This window comes from Pseudonaja textilis, chromosome Z (genome assembly GCF_049901715.1).
Source record: "Pseudonaja textilis isolate UNSWEBS1 chromosome Z, rPseTex1.2, whole genome shotgun sequence".
NCBI lineage: Eukaryota > Metazoa > Chordata > Lepidosauria > Squamata > Elapidae > Pseudonaja > Pseudonaja textilis.
The window spans coordinates 39,509,657-39,533,853 of record NC_142008.1 but is presented as its reverse complement, the minus strand read 5'-3'; the positions used below and the strand labels follow the sequence as shown (position 1 = coordinate 39,533,853).

The window sequence follows — 24,197 nt, the reverse complement described above, 5'->3', positions numbered from 1 at the left end:
TGGAAGATGAAAAGGAAGCTACAAATGGAATTCCGAAAGTGAGAATTTGGCGCGCAGATCACACATACAAAGAAATGGAATTGTTCCCACCCCCCAAAGTCCAGAAGTCTCTGCCAATTAAAAGTTCTGAATATGATCATGTGAGCATCTTCAGGTGGCGATGAGGCCTCTGTCCGTTGACCTTGACATATTTTGATAAGACTTCGCAGCTGCGCAAAAAAGGATAGAGGCTAGCAAGGAAATGGAAAGTTGGAAAGAAGAAATCCCCCCCCTTCTTCTGCCCACAGTAAAAGAATGCAAAACACCTCCAGCTCTCTTCCCCCCCACAATTACCCCTCACCCCGTTGCTAATGACAGCCAAAAGAAATAAGCCTAGCAGTAGAGATACTAAGGGAGAAATAAAGGATAGTTGTTTGGGTACCCGAAGAGATCTTGAGGCTGACAATAGATGGATTGACATTATTTATGATAAATAAATAAATATTTATTATATATTCTACATCTATGGTATAAAAAGGAAATTATCTAACCAAATACTATGGTCTAGTATTTGGACTCATATACTATTATATTCAGTATTTTGATTTATACTGTTTATTCATAATACTTAGTTTTCAGTTACAACTACTTACAAGTCTCTGTCCAAGGGAAAGACAGAAAAGAGAATTCAGATACTGCTCAAAATTAGTCTCCAAGCATTCACAGAAAGATATTGTCATAATCAGGGAACAAAATTTAGGAAGTATAACATTTTCTGCCTGATGAGGGATGAACAGAACACATGTTTGCTTTCCAACAGATATTGAGACATGTATGAATTTGAGAAAGAACATTTATCATAGGTTTGGTCAAATGCTTAGGCTTGAATCATAGAATGTTTTACACAAAAATAAGAAAGAAGTTTGATTGCTGAATACAGTAAGAGCAAAAATGATGTAAGTTAATGATGTAAACCATAAATGGAATGCTTAGCAAATGACAGTGTTGAGCAGGACATGGTAAAAAAGTATCGTGCCTTCCTGATCTTTATGTTTGTGGTAACACCAAAAAATGTTTTGTTTGGGGGGTATGAATATATGTCTAGCATTGTAGACAGACAATACCATGTTGTTTTCACAAACCTGAATGATTTGCAATCAGAATTACTGTAGGTAAAGTGACATGTTTTATCAGAAAGGATATTACAATTAAATTTTAAAAGAAAAATTATTGCATTTGAAAGGGAAATTGTGACTTGATAGTTGTAGTATTTGACAGGAAAAGTATACAAACCCAAATATGGCAATCACACTTAGACTTTTAAACTGCTTCACGGTGCATTACAACCCTCTTTCTAAGTGGTTTAGAGCCAGCATATTGCCCCAACAATCTGGATCCTCATTTTACCAACCTCATTTTGGGGGGTTTGAAGGCTGATTCAACCTTGAGCCAATCAGGATCAAACCGCTGGCAATCAGCAGAATTAGCCTGCAACACTGAATTCTACCCACTGTGCCATTATGGTTTCATAATGAGAGAGAGAGAGAGAGACCTAAAAGAACAAATGAAGGTGGTGTGTGTGTGTGAGAGAGAGAGATAGAGGGGCGGGGGAGAGATCGTATATACCTTGTGATCTGCCAGACATTGCTGAACAATATGTTTATACAACACAGGCTGTGTGAACTTCCTGCAACTCTATTTTTGGCTTCCTTCTGTCTAATAACTGGGCTCTCTACTGGCTGAATAACAACTTCCTTTGTAGAAAGAGAACTGGAAGAAGCCCAGCAACATCAAACAGTTATGAGTGCATGTATACAATTTTATCTCTCCCTGAGGGTGTTTCTTTTTTTAATTTAATCCCTTCCTTTTGGTGATTCCTTACTGACTTTTCCCTGTCCCTAAGTCAGTTTTCTTACTGTGCGACTGAAATAAAATCTGGCAATCAAGATATTTAGCCTTCCAGGAACTGCTTCTTAAAACTAAAAGCTTTTATATCATTGCAAGCCTCACTGACTTGGCAATTAGTTACATGGGAATTTTCAAAGTAACCTCCACAAGGAGCAATGTTGCTAAAGAGTAACATTCTTGCCTAAATTGCATTCATAAATGCTGCTTTTCATCTTACAGTGTGTTTCAAACATCTCTGGAGCTTCATGGATTAGAGGAACTAACCTGAACCATCTTGTGAAAATTCCTGCATGTTGCCAGAATGCCTCCTGTGTTGAATGTGATTTTACTGACCGCCATTACTACACTGTAGAATTATTATACTTATACATCTGTCTGATTTATTTATTCTCATTTTTCTTTTCATGTAATGGCACTTTTGGTCTCTTTTCAATAAATGATTTATTTCATGCAAGACAAGCAACAAGGTGTGGATGTAGTTTGTGCAATAGTAGCATTTGCTCACCAACTGGTTTAGCATTCACATCTGCAGAACGCTAACATCAATATAGTACTTCTAGCTCTATATGTTTTGTCTAATTTACCAGTGCAATAATGTGTCTGGACATATTTTTTTTGTCCATTTTAGATTGATAATGCTTTAAAATAGGCATTAGCATTTTAATGCCTTGCTCAATGAAAAGGTTTTAAAGTGTTTAAATATCATGGTGAAAAGGATTACCGTGGATTAAAATCTAGAAGGATGCAATATAGGCCATTTATTTATATTAATTATATACTGCCCAGTAGTGTCTGTGGAGAGTAAAACTGTCCAAGTGACTGCAACACCCATTTGATCAAAGCTCGGCCCTCACCCATTTTTAATATGTATCATGATGTATATAAAAGAGCAAGTCTTCATTCTCATGATTGTGTCTACCATATTTCCTTTTAAAATTCCCTCCTCTGTGGAACACCCCAATACTGCCATTGCTACAGTCTCTCAAGGGGGACTTATATAGAGATCTCCTTTTGTTTTATCCATCTGACTTAGGTCTGTAAGCAGCAACGTCTATAAGTACTTGACACTTTTCTTAGAAAATTGTGTCAGACATAAGCTTTTCCCATTTAGGTATGTGCATGATGTAAGCGAGAAGAGAGCAAAACTTCCCCCTTTTTTCCAGCAGAAAATGATGTTATGAAGTCATCTGGGCTGAAAACCGGGATTGACTTTGAAACTCAATCTTCCCAGTCTTAGTTCAGTACGTTAACACTGAAAGATTTGTCAAATAACTTTACAACAGCTGTAAAGCCAAAACAGTGAATTTAATTGTACATGTATAAATTGAGAGGTGTGTGTGTGTGTGTGCGCACACGTATGCATTATATGTATGTGTGCGTGTGTATGTATACTTATTTCATATGAATGAAATGTCAGTGGTTCTCACTTAATGGAGACTCATTCAATGACTGTTTGAACTTGCAGTGGTGCTAAATGAATGGCACTTATAACTCATCCTCAAAGTTCTGGCCAGCCCACATCACAAGTCATGTGTTTGTGATTCAGGCACTCAGCAATTGGCCCAGATTTCCAGCTGTTAACAGTGTCTTGCAGTCACATGATCACAATTTGCAACATTCCCTCCTGGATTCCCTCAAGCAAAGTCAATGGGGAAGTCAGGAAGAAATTGAAAATGGCAATCATATGAGGTTCTCAATAATCAGTGTTGATTTGCTTAATGATGGTAATCAGGGACTGCCAAAGCTGTTGCTAAGCAGCACAGTCACATAATGTCACACTTTACAACCACATCATTTAGTAACAGAAATTCTGGTCCCAATTACTATTATTAAGCAAGGGCTACCTTTATAGAATATAAATACACAAGAATAAAAAATAAAATAATAATAATTAATAGTTCTGGGGTGCTGGGTTGGGACTTGAACTGTTACATTTTTACCAGTCCCAGACTGAATCAAACCAAAGATTAAATCAATAATAATACAGGTAATAAGACAGGAAAAATTGTTGAAGATAATGGATTAAATTTGATAATGAAGAGTTGATAAAAGCAGTAACACTAGAAGAAGGTACAAGCAATTAGGGGTGCTCAGGAACTTCAGACCTGTTGCACAACCAAATAAAGGAAGCTACTTCAACCAAATATATAAAGAGAGTCTGGAAAATTATGAGATCAAAGCTAAATGGAGGAAATATCATAAAGGTAAATAACACTTGTGCAGTTCCTGTAATATGATACTCAGCTGGAATAATTGATTGGATTCAGCTAGAACTAGATAACTTGAATTGAAAGACATGAAAACTAATCACAATAAACCTTGTTCTGCACCCCAAAAAGTGATATTGATCTATTGTATTTGCCTAGATTTCAGGGTGGACGAGAACTCTCACAGGTGAAACAAACCCTGGAAGACAAAAAACAAATGACTACATAAAAAAGCAAAAAAGTCTTTGCTGAAGAAGGTGAACAAGGAAAACATCTTGAAAACAAGGAGATTCAAAGCAGAATATCAAAAGGAAACAATTGAGCATCGAATTTCTAACCTGAAAAAGAAGCCTATGCACAGTCAATACCTGAAGGACATTAAAGGAAAGGCAGAAAGCAAAGATAACATGGATATGGTTGAGATCAAGGGTGCAGAAGAAAGAAACTGAAAGCTTCATTTTGGCTGCAAAAGAACAAAACCTGCAGACCAATTCCATGAAAGCAAAAAATTTAACATGTCAGTAACAACAGCAAATGTTGGTTATGCAACAAGAAAGATGAAACAATGGATCGTTAGTGGCTGCAGCAAAATTTCACAAACTGATTGTCTACAACTTCATGATTGAATTGCCAAAATCGTACATTGGATGCTTTGCCAGAAGTTTGGGTTTGAATCAGCAAAAATTACTGGGAAAACCAAATTGACAAAATTCTTGAAAATGAATGGATCATGATCTTGTCGTACTTTGAATCTAATCGGACATCTGGACCATAACATGCCTGACCTCACTATTGTAGGGGGGGAAAGTATAGTTCATTGAGGTTGCAATACCAGGTGAATTGACCAAACTGGCCTACAAGAAAAACTAAATGAAAAATATAATAGAGGCATGGGAAGACAAAGCACTACATAGCCAGTACATTAAACAAAATAAGAGGAAAGTAAATAACAAGACCTGACAACTAAGAGCAGAAAAGTTGAAGAAAGAGGTCAAATGACTAATTCTGGTTTAAGGAACAGAAGACCAAGTCTTAAGGACAAATGCATACAAATCCAGAATTGAGAAGACAGCAACAAGCATGACAAAGCAGTAACAATGGTGCATTGGAAGATCTGGAAAAAAAAAATCATTTGTCTGCAAGCAAGAACTGATGGCATCGTAAAATAGAGAAAATCATAGAAAACAAAAGTAGTTAAATTGTTCTAGGACTTTAGAATTCAAACAGACAGGCACCTGTACCATATCACTCTGGACTTAATAATTGTCCACAAGAAAGAGAAAAAAGGCTGGACGTTGGATGTGCAGTGACTGGAGACAACACAATAGAAGAGAAAGAACAGGAGAAGATAACAAAATATAAATACCTACAAATAGAAATAGTACAAGTATGACAAAGGCAAGGTACTACCAAAAGTAATAGATGCCTTAAGTGCAATCCCCTAAACAACCAGCACACCACTTGAACATCATTGGCATTGATAAATTTGGCATCAGTCAATTGCAAAAAGTAGTTTTACTGGGAACAGCTTCCATCCTTTGACAATATCTGTAACACCATCAAACTTTCAGATCTGCCTATCCCAGGTCCTTTTAAGGATTCTCATAGAAATGCCAAATCCAGTCTGAACATCTGGCTGACTGTGCAATGATCAATAATACCTGGACAATACCTGTAATATGATATTCAGCTGGAGTAATTGATTGGACTCATCTAGAACTTGATAACTTGGATTAAAAGACATGAAAACTAATGACAATTCATCATACTCTGCACCCAAAAAGTGATATACTCAGCTGCTACTTTAACAACTCTTAGGTCCCTGGTTAGGACTTGAACTATTAAGTTTTACCAGTTCCAGTCTGTGAACCTAATTGAAGATTAAATTGATGATAATGATGATGATGATTTGTACATAGTTCTAACAGCAAATGGGAAGAACATTGGTGAGATTAACACTAGATGAGGAATCTTCCAACGGGACTCACTTTCACCACTACTGTCCACCATCACAATTCCACTGACAATAATCCTATGAAACACAAAACCGGGATACCAAATCTCAAACCAACATTGTATGATAAACCATCTACTATACATGGATGACTTAAAACTATTCGAAAAGCCCCATTGAACTTGAATCAATACTCAACACAGTTCAACTGTTCAGCAGCAACATCAGAATTAACTTTGGACTTGAAAAACGTGCTATACTATTTGTGCAAAGAGGAAAAATTGGAAAAAAATAGAAGGAATAGAGCTGGGAAATGGAAGCATCATGAAAGCATTAGCAAAGGATAACGGTTACAAATACCTAGGCATATTGGAAACAGATAACATCTTGAATGGAAAAGTCAACGAGTCAACAACGAATACATTAGGAAGGTCCACAAAATATTAAAATCAAAGCTGAATGCTGGAACATAATTAAATCCATTAATACATGGGCAGTTCCACTGTTATGCTACCCAGCTGGAATCATCAACTGGATTGGCTGAACTGGAAAACGTGGACCCAGAAAATGTGTAAACTTTTGAATATGTACCATGCTTTACATCCACAAAGTGACTTGTTGACAGGTTGTACTTGCCAAGAAGAATAGGGGGCAGTTCTATTAAACTGTAGAAAAAGAAAAAGAAACTTTGAATGACTATGTGAATAAAAGTATAAAAAAATTGCTGCAGGCTGTGAAAATGGAGAACATTATAAAAACAACAGAAACAAAGGTAAAATATAAGGCAAAAAACAACTGGACGACAGATTAAATGTATGGAAAACCAAAGCTTTGCATGGACAGCATTTGAAAAATATTATAGGAAAATCTGATAAGAACTTGATATGGGCATGGCTTAAGATGGGAACCATCAAGAAAGAAACAGAAGGTTTAATACTTGCTGCTCAAGAACAAGCACTACAAACTAATGCCATGAAAGCAAAGATATAAAAAATCCAGTGACAATCCAAACTGCTGACTTTGCAAAGACCAAGTTGAAATTGTTTCACATTTAATATGTGAGTGCAGCAAAATCATGCAAACTAATTACAAAGCTAGACATGACCAAGTTGCTAAAATAATCCACTGCTCATTATGTAAAAAATACGACTTACCTGTATCTGAAAAGTTATGGGAACATAAAGTGGAAAAAGTTGTCGAAAATGAGAAGGTGAAAATCTTGTGGGACTTTTGAATACAGCCAGATCACCATTTGGAACACAACATGCCAGATATCACAGTTGTTGAAAACCAAAGCGTACAATTAATTGATATTTCTGTACCAGAAGATGCCAGCATCGAGGAAAAAGAACAGGAAAAAATCACGAAGTATTGCACCTGCCATCGAAACTGCGATTATTGATGAAACATGTAACAATGATACCCATTGTCATCAGGGCACTTGGTACCATGTCAAGAATACATCAAAATACATCAAGAAATTGCAGCTTCCTGCAATAACACCAAAAAACTGTGTTACTCTGAACACTGAACCTTTTAAGAAGATATTTGGTTGATACCTAAGATGCTGGCACCAACCGTATGAACCATTAGCGCCAGTCAATCATTATTTTTAAATGTTAGTTGACTGAGTTTCATGTTTGTTTTATAATAATAATAATAATAATAACAACAACAACAGCACATCAAGTGAGTGCTATGCTAGATTGAATATCAACAAGACTCACATTGAATACTATGGCTCGTGGGAATTCAGCTATGCTACAGAGCTCAGCTTCCTCTGCTAAGCAGCCAGGGCATAGAGTTGACAAGTGATTGGAAGATGAACAAAAAAGCAAAAAATCTGAACAAAGGGGGAAAAAGTAATCAATTATGGAAGGCTATTGTCTATCTGAGATAACAAAATGGATTTGAAAAGCACATGTTCAAGATTTGGAAGGATATGGAATAAGGATATTGAAATCAATGAACAAAGACATTATTTTGAAACCCAAGCACTTCACTAATGTGGAACTACAAGAGATTGCAAGCAGAGCAGGACTAGATGAAGGGTCAAGCATAACTGATGATAGAGATAATTTAGAAGTGGAGAACAAGTAGTGGTGAAAAGAAGGAAATCAGAGAATCAAAAGAACAAGAAGCAACAGCTGGATTAGATCTTGAAGAACCAAATTAGCTCAGAAGATTAAGACTCAGATTAAAAACATGAGAAATTTTTTTTACCAGAACTGAATCAAGTTAGTAAGAGAAGTTTGGCTAAATTATTGAAGAATGTGAATGAAGCTGTCCAGACTATTGCAACAGAAACATTAACTCAAACAACCCGCTAAGATATGCAGCAGTTTATGTTACCACTGAAGAATTGGGCTTAAAATTGGAAAGAATAAAGCAGAAAGGGAAAACCAAAGTGGTAAATCTGTCTCGATTTAAAAATAAAACTCATTTTGATTTAAATAATTTGAAGAATTTGAGGAAAAGAAGCCTGAAGATTTTTTAAAAAAAATCAGGAACAGCAAAATATTACTTAGAAAACAAGGAAATTTAACCAGTTGTGGTTAAAGAGCTGAAATAAAAAGTTGTGATATGAAAAAAATATAGTGATATGATAACCAGATACAGGAATTTCTCAACTTACAACAGTTTGTTTAGTGACCATTCAGAGTTACAAGGACACTGAAAAAAGTGTCCTATGACCATTTTTCATAGTTACAACCACTCTAGGATTCCCATAGTCATGTGATAAAAATGCAGATGGTTAGCAACTGTTCATATATACTGCTCAAAAATATAAAGGGAACACTTAAACAACACAATGTAATTCCAAGTCAATCACACTTCTGTGAAATCAAACTGTCCACTTAGGTAACAACGCTGATTGACAATCAATTTCACATGCTGTTGTGCAAATGGAATAGACAACAGGTGGAAAGCAGAGGCAGTTAGCAAGACATCCCCAATAAAGGAGTGGTTCTGCAGGTGGTGACCACAGACCACTTCTCACTTCCTATGCTTTCTGGCTGATGTTTTGGTTACTTTTGAATGCTGGTGGTGCTGTCACTCTAGTGGTAGCATGAGACGGATCTACAACCCACACAAGTGGCTCAGGTAGTGCAGCTCATCCAGGATGGCACATCAATGCGAGCTGTGGCAAGAAGATTTGCTGTGTCTGTCAGCGTAGTGTCCAGAGCATGGAGGCGCTACCAGGAGACAGGCCAGTACATCAGGAGACATGGAGGAGGCCATAGGAGGGCAACAAGCCAGCATCAGGACCGCTACCCCTGCCTTTGTGCAGGAGGAGCACTGCCAGAGCCCTGCAAAATGACCTCCAGCAGGCCACAAATGTGCATGTGGCTGCTCAAACAGCCAGAAACAGACTCCATGAGGGTGGTATGAGGGCCCAACGTCCACAGGTGGGGGTTGTGCTTACAGCCCAATACCATGCAGGACATTTGGCATTTGCCAGAGAACACCAAGATTGGCAAATTTGCCACTGGCGCCCTGTGCTCTTCACAGATGAAAGCAGGTTCACACTGAGCACGTGTGACAGAAGTGACAGGGTCTGGAGATGCCGTGGAGAACGTTCTGCTGCCTGCAACATCCTCCAGCATGACCGGTTTGGCAGTGGGTCAGTAATGGTGTGGGTTGGCATTTCTTTGGGGGCCGCACAGCCCTCCACATGCTCGCCAGAGGTAGCCTGACTGCCATTAGGTACTGAGATGATATCCTTAGATCCCCTGTGAGACCATATGCTGGTTTGGTTGGCCCTGGGTTCCTCCTAATGCAAGACAATGCTAGACCTCATGTGGCTGGCATGTGTCAGCAGTTCCTGCAAGATGAAGGCATTGATGCTATGGACTGGCTCACCCGTTCCCCAGACCTGAATCCAATTGAGCACCTCTGGGACATCAGGTCTCGCTCCATCCACCAACACCACGTTGCACCACAGACTGTCCAGGAGTTGGGGGATGCTTTAGTCCAGGTGTGGGAGGAGATCCCTCAGGAGACCATCCGCCACCTCATCAGGAGCATGCCCAGGCATTGTAGGGAGGTCATACAGGCACGTGGAGGCCAGACACACATTACTGAGCCTCATTTTGACTAGTTTTAAGGACATTACATCAAAGTTGGATCAGCCTGTAGTGTTTTTTTCCACTTTAATTTTGAGTGTAACTCCAAATCCAGACCTCCATGGGTTGCTGAATTTGATTTCCATTGATAATTTTTGTGTGATTTTGTTGTCAGCACATTCAACTATGTAATGAACGAAGTATTTAATAAGAATATTTCATTCATTCAGATCTAGGATGTCTTATTTTTGTGTTCCCTTTATTTTTTTGAGCAGTGTTTATGACCATTGCTTGTCCCAAGATCATCTGATCAACTTTTGTAACCTTCTGGCCAGCAAAATCAATGGGAAAGATAGGTTCACTTAACAACTGGATTACTAACTTATCAACCACAGTGATTCACTTAACAACTGAGGCAAGAAAAGTTGTAAAATGGTACAAAACTCATGTAACAAATGTCTTACTTAACAACATAAATTTTGGGCTCAATTGTGGTTGTAAATCAAAGACTACCTGTCCTGCAGTTTCAACAAAATTCACAATTTTGAGAAAATCAGCATTATTTCTATAAGACCTTTGACAGTGGATATAGTGCACCACAAGTGAAAAACCTAATAAAGAAAATACCTTGAAATTCTAGAAGAACTTTGGGAAAAGAACAAGAAGCACAATGGGAATGCCAAGTGGATCAAGCAGGTTGAAAGTACTATAAAAGTGACTAGAATGGAAATGTTTACATAACAACAAAAATGGTACAAAATGAAAAAAAATCAAAAATTAAGAGTGCACCAGGTTTAGATAAGATGCATGGATTCTGGTTGAAATCACTAACAGGTTTGCATGCAAAATTAGCAAACCAGATAAATCAGGTCCTGGAAACACCAGAAAGAGAAAAATGGTTAACTGGAAGAACTACTTTGATTCAGAAGGATGCAGAAAAGCGAAATAAAATTACAGGCCAATAACTTGCCAGTTGAAAACATACTTACAGCAGTGGTGGGATTAAAAAATTTTTACTACTGGTTCTTTGGGCGTGGCTTGGTGGGTGTGACAGGGGAAGGATATTATAAAATCTCCAGTCAGAGTTGGTATTTGCCAGTTCTCTGAACTACTCAAAATTTCTGCTACCGGTTTTCCAGAACTGGTCAGAACCTGCTGAATACCACCTCTGACTTACAGGCATTATTGCAAACCAAATTCATGGATATCTGGAAGCAAGGATTTGCTGCTAGTAGAGCAGAAAGGGTACTATAACAATTCAAGAGAAACCAAAGACCAATTGATGATTGGCAAACTGGTTTTGAAGAATTGAAAGAAAAACAAATTTCATGGATTGCTTATAAGAAAGCATTTGATTCTGTTCCACATAGTTGGATTGAGAAATAGTTAACAGGAATTTTTGGAATTAGCAACAACATTTAGAGATTCCTGAAGATTTCCATGAAGCTATCAAAACTAAGTTGATGGCCTGTGGAGAAGAATTTGGTAAAGTTGAAATCAAATGGGAATTTTTCAAGGTGACTCACTGTCATCTCTGTTATATGTACTTCCAATGGCACCACTAACAAGCATTTTGAATAAGACAAACTTTGGCTATGAATTGGCAAAAAAAAGTTGAAAATTTTCCATTTGCTCTATGTGGATGATTTAAATTTGTTTGGAAAAACAAAAGCTGAACTGAGTTCACCATTAAAAAGCATTGAGGAGTTTAGCAGGGATATTGGAATGCAATTTGGCATGGACAAGTGTGAAACAATTATTGTTAAGGCAGGAAAAATTGTTGAAGGTGATGGATTTGAACTTAATAATGAAGAGCTGATAAAAATAGTTTAGTATTTGTTCAATTTCATATAGTTGGATATGATTTTTCTACAATTAAATTAACTAACTTAATTAGTTGTTGTGTAGTATTTTTAAAAAAATGATTGAGATTGCTACTTGTACTTTTTACAAGGCAAAAAGTCCTACTTGGGAATCTAGAGAAAGTGCATTGTAAGAGCAATCATTGTCATTGTTAAACTGTATAAAATATCAGTCACATTCATTGGTATTTTAGAGAATGTTGAGTTTGACTTGGTGTTAATTTTGTTTCTTATATTATCTTCAATTATTGTAAAGAAAGCGAAACAAAAGGCCAAACATATATATCTTAGCAAAAAAATATTCTCATTTGGCATGCCAGAAACATGCACTTTTCCTTCGGCAAGTTAAATCAACCAGCTGATTTCAACATCCCTAATAACAACTTTTTGCCTGCCATTGCTGAAAATGTCTGCAATTTATTCAATCAAAACACTTCACCAAAGAAAGAAAGAAAAGAGCCCATCAAAAACTTTATGCAGCCTGGAAATCTGTCAACCAACCTCAGCCACAGAGCAAATGAATATGTAGCTAAGCTTTCCCTTTATTCTCCAGCCCTTTAGATATTGGCGCTACTAAAATTCCTAGTCAAGTCAGGAAGGCTGTTTTGGTAAACAATTTTCCTGACTTTTGTAAACATTAATCTTGAGTTGGAGAAGTTTGTAACTTTAATTATCTTGCTTTATTCCTGTTCAGGGGATATTTATGTTGGTCTATAATAAAGATTTGATAAAGCTCAGGTTGGTTATGTAAAGAAAAAAAATCATTGCTTAAATGAAAGGATATTGTGAATAATGATATATGACAAACAAAGCTCAACTTTCCATGCTTGTGTAAACAAGAAAGAAACATAATTCCTTGGATGCCGTTATGTACACCAATCCTAAAGATATATAATTCATTTAACAGCTCAATCCTTTAAAATATTAATAGCTGCAAGTATTTTTAAAGCTTATTGAACATCTTGGGATATACTGTATCTGTCAAGATTCTAAGTAAAGAGCATTACAAAATATTGCAGACTGAAAGAATCCTAACAAACAGAATTTTGCTAGTGATGGCATGCCTTCCTCTGCATTATCTTTTGTAACTTGGTCCTAAACATATTCTTAGGATGCATCTCAAAATGTAATTTGTTGGCTGATAAAATTTTCACTGACAAAAGCATACACAGAAGACACAATATCAACATACTGATTGGGATTTATAGGCGTAAAGTTTAAAACATTTTAAAGGAACCAATTTGCCTCTTAATTCATCTGTCTTCAACTGCCAGCTTCAACTGCCAGCTGTAGATTTCCACTGAAGTCATTAGGCTTCACCAAGGAAACCCAAGTTCACATTTCCCCTTAACCATAGTCTTCACTTCATACTATTGGATTACAAGGGTCACGTTCTTTGCCAAACCTACTTTACAGGATTGTTGTTAAAAGAGATCTCAATGTAAGTTGTTAATATCCAAACATGCAATAACTCCATGGTCTGCCAGTGGTAATCAGAAATTCAGAATTTGAATTCTTGTTGGCAGATTTGCCAGCTATAGTTATTAGAGAGATGGTAGACATAAAGCAAGATCTGCGTGTGTGATTAGTTTCTGGAGGTCATGCATCAGCTGTCATTAGTTTGGCAAGATTTGTAACACACCCAATTTGACTTAGAGTAAGATGTGAACCCTGTGGAAATCTCACCTACAAGAAACATACATGAAACAGTACCAATTTCAGGCTGTTTATAGCTGATATTGGTAAGGAAAGATAGAATCATTTTGCAGAAAGATGGAAGATAGGTCTTCAAGCCTGATGTCTATATTAATGGTTCCACAGAAACATTGTTCTACTTCCATTTCATTAGCACTTTTTGTCTGCTTTGTATGCCTGGTGAGTAACAGCCTAGAACAGAAGCGGTCAATGTCATATAGGTGAGGACTACTTTTATTTCAACATCTGAGTAACAGAATCTTGCAAATCTGAGTAACAGAATCTTGCACACTTTAGTTTCTTGTGAACTAGGGAAGGGCTCTTCTGAGAAATTTGGCCAAGGTTCAAGCCCAATCTATCGGTTGTCCCTTGCATTCTTCCAAGACCATTCCTTATGCCTTTTATCCTTGCTTAAGATTAATGCTGGGTATGATTGAAAGATTTGAAGGCTTGGTAAATACATGGTTTATGGGAAAGAAGCGAGGTCTTGTCTCTACCTCTCAATGATATCCATCACATTGTGTCTGAATTCCATCAACAGCTTACACCGGTTCAATGTCTGATTTTTTTCAACATAGACTACTATGTCCTTGAATGGCTAGGTGGACATTTGAATCACTATAAGTCCATGTATTTGCCATTTGTTAAATAAATAAATATGGGAAAGAAAAATCCTGAATGATATTAGTCTTTAACAACTTAACAAACATTAAAAACATTATTTTTCCTCATGGCACACAAATGAATTTAAGAACTGTTGTTACACACACCTACACATTTAAAGTCTGCTTTCTCAATGCTCTTCATTCTTTTTAATGATCATCTCATACAGAGACATTCATATTTATGATAACTTTAAAAATTAAATTTTAAAACTTGAAAAGCACATTCTGCAGATGATTGCTGCACTTTGATAACATAGTGTTGAACTACGAATGTGCACAATGCAGTTATCCTCACATCTGGACAAATTGCTAGCATGCAATTCTTATTAGTGTTACGCTATAATTTCTATTAATTCCAAAGGGCACATAACACATTAAGGCTTGTCAACATATTATTTTATACTGTTTATTATCTAGAAAATTATGCCTTTCAGATGATTTCCTGGAAAAAGAAAACCTTAAAAAAATCTCCTTTGGTTTTAAGAGGAAAAGAAGAAAATATTCAGTCTTATTGTCTCCTTTTCCCTAATAAAACTCTTCTGGACATCAATATTCAGAGTAAAGCTAAAAGGTGGTTTGTGCAATATATTGCAACAATTATTTAGCCAATAAAGATTTTGTGTCCTGACTGTAATAAGAAACATTGTAATTAAGACTAATCTATTAGTTATATAGGATGGGAAGTAAAGCAGGAAAAAAATAGCTATCAGTAAATTAAAATTGGATTTTTAAAATAGATCAATTATCTTCTATCAAGTCAGTGTTGACTTTTAGCAATCCACATAAATATATTTTTTCCATCTATCCTGCTTTAGGTCTTATAATGTTGCATTCATAGACCCTAGAATTGAATATATCCATTTTGGTTCAATGTCCTCTTCTTCTGTTTCCTTCCATTTTTCCCAGCATTGGAGCCTTCTCCAGAGATCTAGGTCTTTGCGTAATGTTTCCCAAGTGTAATGATTTGTGCCTGCTCATTTGTGTCTTGAATGAGAACTCAGGTTAATTTGTTTGATGATCCATTTGAAAATTTGAAAAAAGGTCAAGTTTTTCTAGCCTGCAAAGTCCAACTTTTACTTTAAGAAAATGCCATTGCCTGCACTGTTCTGATCTTCGTAGATATAGCTACATCACAGCATTTGGATACCTTTTCAAAAGCTTGCTGCTCTATCAAAGGCTAGTCCACAGTATATTTTTGATTGTTTGTTTCTTTACTATTGTTAGTTGATCCTAAAAAAACAGAAACCATTTACCACTTCATTATCTTCATTGTCAATTCTAAGACTGGTTGTTGCTCCTGTTGTCATTAGCTTGGTTATCTTATTTAATGTTCGTCCCATTTTCACTGTTCTCCTTGACATTTATTATTAGAGCTTACAGATCCTTTGCCTTTTCAATTACCAGAGTATGTTTTAGTTTATCTGTATTTAATTCTTGCTTTATGTCTTCTTAGGTAGTGAATATGATGAAGAAGAAGTAGACTATGAAGATTCAGATAGTGACGAGTCCTGGACCACAGAAAGTGCTATCAGTTCGGAAGCTATCCTAAGTTCTATGTGTATGAATGGAGGAGATGAGAAACCTTTTGCTTGTCCTGTTCCTGGATGTAAAAAGCGATATAAGGTAACTGTTGTTTACGATATGGTAAAATTATTCTTTCCAAAGCAGATGCTTTGTGATTTCATAGATTTTATCATGGTATATATTTATTTAGCAATGTATGCAATTTACTCAACTCTTCAATAACTCTGGAGATCATGCAGTAAAATTATTAATTGAATACCATTGAAAAAAGCAACAATTAAAGAACAATGGTTTACATAGGACTTGCCTAACCTAAGATCTGAGAGCAAAATCAGGTTTGGAGGTCAAACCATGGCCAAAATGGGGAATCAGACATATCTCAGGGAGAATAAGTTCTAGAAGTCAGGCACCATGAGGGGAAAAGGCACAGTTTGTAAGTCTCCATGAATTTATGGACAAAATCTGAAGCCTGCCTAGTCTGCTTGATTGTACAACCTGGACAGAAGATATGGAAGAGCAATGTTGCTACCTATAAGTGATCAGGTCCTATGTTATGAATATATTCTGTATAAAATCCCTGTCTTCTACAATCTTGACACTTTTCAGATTTTCTCAGACATAATTTTTAGCTAGTATGGCACCCATTCCTATTGGAGATAGTTGACATTGAAGTCCCGGCACAATTGAAAAATCCCATGTTTTAGGTCAGTGGTGGTGAATCTATGGCAAGCATGCCAGAGGTGATACACAGAGCCCTCTCTGTGGGCACACACTCTGTCACCCCAGCTCAGCTCCATTGCATTTTTCCATGGTGTTTCTCCCTGTTGATGATGAAGCTCAATGACAAAACATAAGCTCACGAAAGATAAAGATCTCACCTCTTGCAGAGTTGCTGCTGTTGGGAGGCCCTGCCTCCCATCAGCTAGCTGGTCTTTGGGTGTCTGCCACGCATATGCAGGCATGTGCACATGCTCTCGCGTGCCTTGCAGTTTGGGCATGCATGCGTGCACACACTTTGGGCACTTCGTACTCCATACTCGTCTTGTGACAATAGTCCTTTGTGCTTAATAATATAGAAACAGCAGACATAAAGTAGACTAGACATAAAGTATTCACTGACATTCACAACTCTCCATAGAACCCTTTGACTTTAATGTACATCCAAGTGTAATTGTGTTAATAGTTAACTGTTCCTAAGATGGGGGGAGATGAGTCCCCTTGAATATTCTAACAAAACTATAAAATATATTAAACTGGTTCATTTATGATTGGAGGAGGGAAGAGTACAAAGTAGCCAAATGATTCTCTGATTGTTTTTCAGCCTCCTTGTCCACACAGAAAGAATTCATATATTTTGTAAGATTTATCCTAGTATTATAGCCCACAGGAATGCAGTATTAAATTATTATTATTTAATGATCAATAAAATGGTTCTGCAAGATATCTTACCATTTTAAAATATTAAAATAAATGTTACACAAAACAGAATAAATAAAAAGAATTCTCCGGAATTGATGGTGAATTGCAGTTCTTGAACTAAGTTGAAGACTTGTTTGTCTTAACAACCACAAACTCACAACAATTCATAAAATGATTTTGGCAAGATAAGCACATTAAAGTTTTACTATAAAGTTAAAAGTCACATTTTATTGCTTTAAATACCATTTCTATAAGTAGAAACTGTAGCTCAAATGTTTAAAAACTATCTTAAAAAGGACCTTTTTAAAGGAAAATATATTTTCTGCTTCATCCTTGTGCTGTGACAGTTCTAAAAAGTTAGAAACATATCCATGATATTATGTTACAAGGACTCTAGAATACTGCATGGATGTAAATTGCTTTGTAAATTTTATTCAAAATGATACAAGACTGAAGCAGTCAATAAAATAGTTACTCATGGTTCTTTTACTCTTCTTGTCTATAAAATAGGTAAAATTGAAATATAAATCCATTAAATCCTTAAATCTCATCAAGTCCTACTTTCCTATTTTCTATATTTTAATTCTACATTGGAAGTCTGCAACCAAGCTCCTTTGTTTGTTTGACCATAACATAAATTAATTATACTAATTAAACTTGCCTTAATTTAACTCACCATGTAAAATTTAGTGTAATGGAATAGGTTTAAGTAATCAGAGGCATGGAAATAAGTAGGAATAAACAATCTAGCTTTCTAGTTTTGTCTACTGTACTGTCTTGAAAATTTCTTTCCCTGACCCACTTTTGCTAAACATTAAGTTTTATGATTATTTGAACAAATACATTTCTGTATTACATTTAAAAGTTTAAAAATTGTTTTTACTAAAACAATTCAAAAATGGCAAAATATGCATGGTACAAGTCATTGTGCTCTTTGACTATGTCTATTAATACGTATTGATATATTTTAAAATTTGGCATTTTTTAATAGCCAGATAGTTGATTCATTTGTGTCTTAGAAAAAATCTGTTTGGCAACACATGTGAAGGTTTTTCCCCCTCTTAAAATATATCAATTTTGTGACTTTCTAATCCATACATCATTTGTGCCTCTAACTGATTTTACTGCTTCTTCAACAAGAATGTTCATATCTTGAAAATCTAAGAATGTTGCAGGATATGGAGCGAAATAAAGTATTCCAATCTGAGAAGAAAAGGAAGTTAACATAAAGGAGGAGGTAATACTGGGATATTTACAGACCACTCACATCCTGGACATAAACTGTTTCAGCTCTTTCCCTCAAAACGATGTATAGAGCACTGCACACCAGAACAACTAGACACAAGGACAGTTTTTTCCAGAACGCCATCACTTTGCTAAAAAAATTATTGTGACTGTATGACCGTAACTTTGTGACTGTGACTGTAACTTTGTTGCTTGTGTCCTTACGATCTATATTGACTATTTCCTAGTATGATTTGATTGCTTATTGTACCCTATGACTATCATTAAGTGTTGTATCTTATGATTCTTGACTCTTGATGAATGTATCTTTTCTTTTATGTACACTGAGAGCATTTGCACCAAGACAAATTCCTTGTGTGTCCAATCACACTTGGCCAATAAAAAAATTCTAAAAGAGTTCTAATAGACATGGGAATTTAAACTTGAATTGAGTTCATAGCTATAGTGTTTTGTTCTCTCTTCCTGCTAATAAATTTTACTTTAATATCAGTATTTTATTGCAAGATGGCTTGCAAATGGCTGGACCACTTGAAAGTGATTTCAAGTTATACACAAAGTGCTAAATGGCTGTTAGAACAAGAAAAAAGATTTGCGATCTGGATCTTATAAAGATTGGTGCAGTTTCTGCATGATTACATGAATAGAATATTGTATGTTCTTCTATCATTCTGGTCTTCCCAAGAAATAGGATAAAAAGCTTACAATGGAACTATCAGGATTACAAGAAAAGTGAACATTTAAAGTCCTTGCTAAGGAGCCTCTGTGGCGCAGTGGTTAGAGTGCAGTACTGCAAGCTACTTCTGCAGCCAGCTGCCTACAATTTGGCAGTTCAAATCCCACCAGGCTCAAGGTTGACTCAGCCTTCCATCCTTCCGAGGTGGGTAAGATGAGGACCCAAATTGCAATATGATGACTCTGTAAACCGCTTAGAGAGGGCTGTAAAGCACTATAAAGCGGTATATAAGTCTAAGTGCCATTGCTATTCCTATTTCAAGCTGTCCTATGATTAGATTAGATTTGTAGTTAAATTCCTGATATTCTTTAAATGGCTTCTTAAGATAGATACACTTTGCTTTGAAAATTAAACAGTCTGGCAATATTTCTAGCATTCCTACTAAAGTCTTTGTGTTTAATCCTCTGTCATAGAATGTGAATGGTATAAAGTATCATGCCAAGAATGGCCACAGGACACAGATCCGGGTGCGAAAACCCTTCAAATGCCGCTGTGGAAAGAGTTACAAGACAGCTCAGGGTCTGCGGCACCACACAATCAACTTCCACCCACCAGTGTCCGCTGAGATTATCAGGAAGATGCAGCAATAAGATGCTGGTCACAAATGTGCCAAGGAATCCACACCAGCAGTTGCTGATTTCTAAGACAGCCACCTTCTCCTGGGAAGCATTGAGCGAACCCATTTGAAGAAATTAAATGCATGCTTTACTTTTTTTTTTCCCTGTAATTTTGGAATGATGTATCTTTGTAGAGTTAATGATTTTGTACATTTGCACATGTAATCATCATGCCCATATACATTACTTTAATATAAAGGTGCTAAAAGCTACAGATTTTTTAAAAGAATTTTTCCGTTTCCCCCACACACACACCCAAAGGTGAATTAGGGAACATTGTATATTTAGCTGTTCCATAGTATTAAATAAAGACGGGGGAGGAAAACTTGGCACTAGGATAACTTCCAAGATTGTAATGTGTTTGAAGAAATTCAATACATCAGTTCCTATGTGCTTGCAAAAACCAAAAGAATTCCCTTTTATCCACCTGGTTAATATGCCTTACATAACAGAGATATCTGTAGGATAGCAAGGTTATAGGTATTGGAATTATAAATAAGAGAATGTTTAACATATTCGAAGAATATTTTCATACTCAAATAACATACATAAAAGGTGTGCTTGCTGTATTTTATATTATCTTGCAAATTCTTTTAGTCTTTTGAAATGCTGAAAATTTTGCAGTGAATTAGTAGATCACTCTACCATTAAAATTCCTACTTCTATCTGTACAGAACTTACGTTATTTAATGTTAACAACCCACTCAAATTCCTGAGGACTATCTTTTCCTGGTCCTGCTATTGGTCTCTGCTGTCTACTACTAGCAGATACTTGGAAATGAAGTGCAAATTTTCTGAGATAAATTAATCTTCATCTTAGATGGAGTCCTTAAAGCACTTTGTAGTTCTTCATTGCCAATAAATTTAAATGTTTTATGTTGCCAATTCTTGCAACTATCATTGTTGCAAATAAAAAAGAAGCATATTATTAAGAGGTACAGTATTTATATTAAGGGAGCTTCTCGTTGTACCTTTGGATTTTGCCATGTGTGTGTCGAGATAAACCTCAACTTACAACCACAAATGAGCCCAAAGGTTTTGTTGCAAAGCAAGAGAGTTGTTAAGTGAGTTTTGCCCCATTTTTAAGATCTAGCTTACCAGAGTTAAGTGATTCACTGCAGTTATTACATTAGTAACTTGGTTGTTAACTGAACCTGGCTTCCTCATCGACTTTGCTTGTCAGGTCACAAGAGGTGGTCACATGACCTTAGCACACTGCAACCATCACAAATACATCTCAGTTGCCAAGCATTCAACTTTTGATCATGGGATCATGGGGTCGTGTGAAAAACAGTGATGTCACTTTTTTCAGTGCCATTATAACTTTGGTCACTAAATGAATGGTCATAAGGACTACCTGTAATATATATGCTATGTTATGTATATGTAGATATGTGTATATGTACACACACATAAACATATATACATACACATGGTATGTGTGCATGTACACATGCACACAAAGCAAACTTATTGTGTGTGATGTATTCTACAGGTTAGCATTACATTTCTTTTATGAACTGTGAGACATCATGAGCCTTACTGAAATGAAGCACTTTTTGAAGCAGGTAATTCCAAGGTAGACTTCTAACGCAGCGTTCCTGAAACCACACCTGAACGCTTCATTTATTTGATGCTCTCCTGCCTTCAGCATTCTCTTGTTTAAAGTAATAGTTAACATTTAGTATGCAAAAGCTAAGTTAATACTAACTTGGGAGTTTGTCTCCCGCATGAGACTATTTTAAGTTTTTCAGATAATCCTTTTCTGTGTATTTTGTATTTATATATAAATGACATGGGAAATACGAGTCTCTTTTCTTTTAGATTAGAACATGTATAAACACTGAGTGGGCAAAGATTCTTCACTAAGAAAGATTTTTTCCAACTAAGATCTCTCATAATGAGGGTTTAGGCTCTTTTAGACAAGTTACCCTACACCCACCTTCAGAAAAATCTATGTACTAGCATCAGTAATAGTTTGATGTAACAGATATCCTAATATAACAATCTATTGCTATACTTAAAGCTTTATCTAATATTTTGACTTCATTTAATTGTGCTCTCGGTAAAAAGTACTGAGTAACCTAACCGTTAAATAATGTTGCATGTCAATTCTTTCCACTATTACAATCCATTACTATCTACATAGTCATTGTGGCAGTATTAAACAGACAGAAATGGGACTATTTTGTTATACTGTGTATAGTGAATGTATTGTACTGTGTCTGTGAAAATGTGCTTTAAATTATATTTTCTTATATTTTGCTGGGGACAAAGTTCATTAAGTTTGGAAGTCACACAAAGTTTGTTTTAGAACTGAGCACCATAAAATGTATTGAAATTTCTTTCCATAAAAGCTGCTTACAAATGTTAATCAAATCACATTTAATAAAATTGCCTCTGACCCAAGAGAAAATTTAATGTTGTTTTATTATCTTTGATTGCTTTGCACTGTAAAGATACATTACTATACATTACCAAGGCACACAATAAAATGTTCTCAATTTACTTAATATTGAGAAAATGGTGAGAGCAGGAAATAGAATATAGCACAAATGAATGTTTTTCATAATATACTATGAAAATAGGAAGTTTATAATTTATAAATATAATGGGATTCTATTGGATTGAGATATTATACAGCTTCTCACCAATAGAAGAGTGCAGCTCAACTGAAGATATTTTTTGAAAAGTTGGGAAAACAGTCTCAAGGGAGTATTTTAAGAGATTATATATTCACTGTTCATGATTACTATATAGCAAAGTGCATTTTAAAACTATATAGCAAAGTGCATTTCAAAGGAGTAATCTTTTTCTTTTCTATTTTCTTTTTTTCTTTCTTTTTTTTCCTTCTCTGTCTCTTTTTCTTTCTTTGTCAATCTTATTTCAAAATGATTGGGCAGTTTACAACATTAAAAAAAAGGTAAATATGTCTAACAATAAAAACCAAAATTACAATGAAAAATAGAACTATAATTAAAAGGATGTGCAAGAGGCGGGGGGGAATTTTCTCTTAATTCATTAACCAGCATGCTCCCCCGTTGTGGCCTCAAGCCATCTAGCAAATCTTCAGGCCCTTATAGAAGGTTAGAAGAATCGGAGCCAATCTCACATGAAGGGGTAGGATGTTCCGAACAGCAAAAGCCATGGCAGAGTATGCACTTCTCCTGGACTCTACCAGCCATAATTACTTAAATAACTGATACAGGTGGGAGGGCTAATCCTGGTGGGTGAGATGGTTCCTCATCGTGCAGGGATTTAAAGGTAATAAGCAACACTTTGAACTGAACCGGGAAACAATCTGAACTGCCCCAGGTGCCCCAAGAACTGTCCACATTACCATGCTCTACAACAGCTGAAGATTCTGAATGTTCAAAGATAGCTCCATGTAGAATTCATTGCCTTATTCCAGACATAAGATGACCTGAGCTTGAATGACTGCACACAGAGATTCCCAATCCAGGAAAGGCTACAACTGGGATACAACACGAAGTTGCGCAAAGGCTTGCCTAGTCGTGACTACAAGCTGTTCTTTCAGCAAGAGTCATGACTCCAGGAGAACCCTCAAGTTACGGATTGAATATAGAGTAGAATAGTGCAACTCCATCCAGAATTAAGTTAAAATCCCATATCTTGAAACTCCATCCACTCAAAACCATTTGGTCTTGTCAGAGTTCAGCCAAAGTCTATTGCCCCCATCCATGTCCCCACAGCCTCCTGGCATTGCAAAAGGGCAACAATAGCATCACTTGGATCACCCTTGAAATATAAAGCAAAGTATTATCAACATGATCCTAAATCCTTGGTGGTGAATGATCTTAACCAGAAGCTTCAGATAGATGTTTAAAAGAGGTGGGGAGAAAAATACTCAGCTATGTGGCATGCACAAACAAGTGGCCATGGGTTGGACCTCTCTCTCTATCTTCAATTGGGACTGGCCTTGGAATAAAGAGCCAAACCAGTGCAAAATTGTGCCACCCAGTTCCAAACACTGCAGCTGGCTCAAAAAGATATCATGATTGATGGCACCGAAAGCTGCTATGAGATTAAGAAGAGCAAAGATAGTTGCATTATCTTTACCCTACATTTCTTGCCAGAGATTATCTAATGCCACCAATAACATTTCTGTCCCATAACAGACTGACACCTGACAGGAAGCGGTTCAGATATTTCATCCAAGACCATATCAAGCTGCCAAGCAAGCACCTTTTCTACCACCTTTTCTAATAAAGGAAGTTAGAAACTGGATAAAAGTTGTCCAGATAGATGGGATCAAGTGATGGTTTTTTAAGGAGAGAACCAGGGCCTCTTTAAAAGGCTCT

The 24,197-nt window shown here is 36.3% G+C and overlaps 1 protein-coding gene across 1 annotated transcript in view; it reads left to right on the top strand.

Annotated features, from left to right (window-relative positions):
* The window catches only part of JAZF1 (JAZF zinc finger 1), a 137,210-nt gene extending 114,336 nt beyond the window's left edge, over nt 1-22,874 (top strand). Inside the window, exons 4-5 of the mRNA XM_026708273.2 lie at nt 15,791-15,960; nt 19,672-22,874. Of these exons, the coding sequence (XP_026564058.2) occupies nt 15,791-15,960; nt 19,672-19,848 (347 nt within the window). The 3' untranslated portion in view covers nt 19,849-22,874. The remainder of the gene's footprint in view (nt 1-15,790; nt 15,961-19,671) is intronic.
* Nucleotides 22,875-24,197: the final 1,323 nt, after the last annotated feature.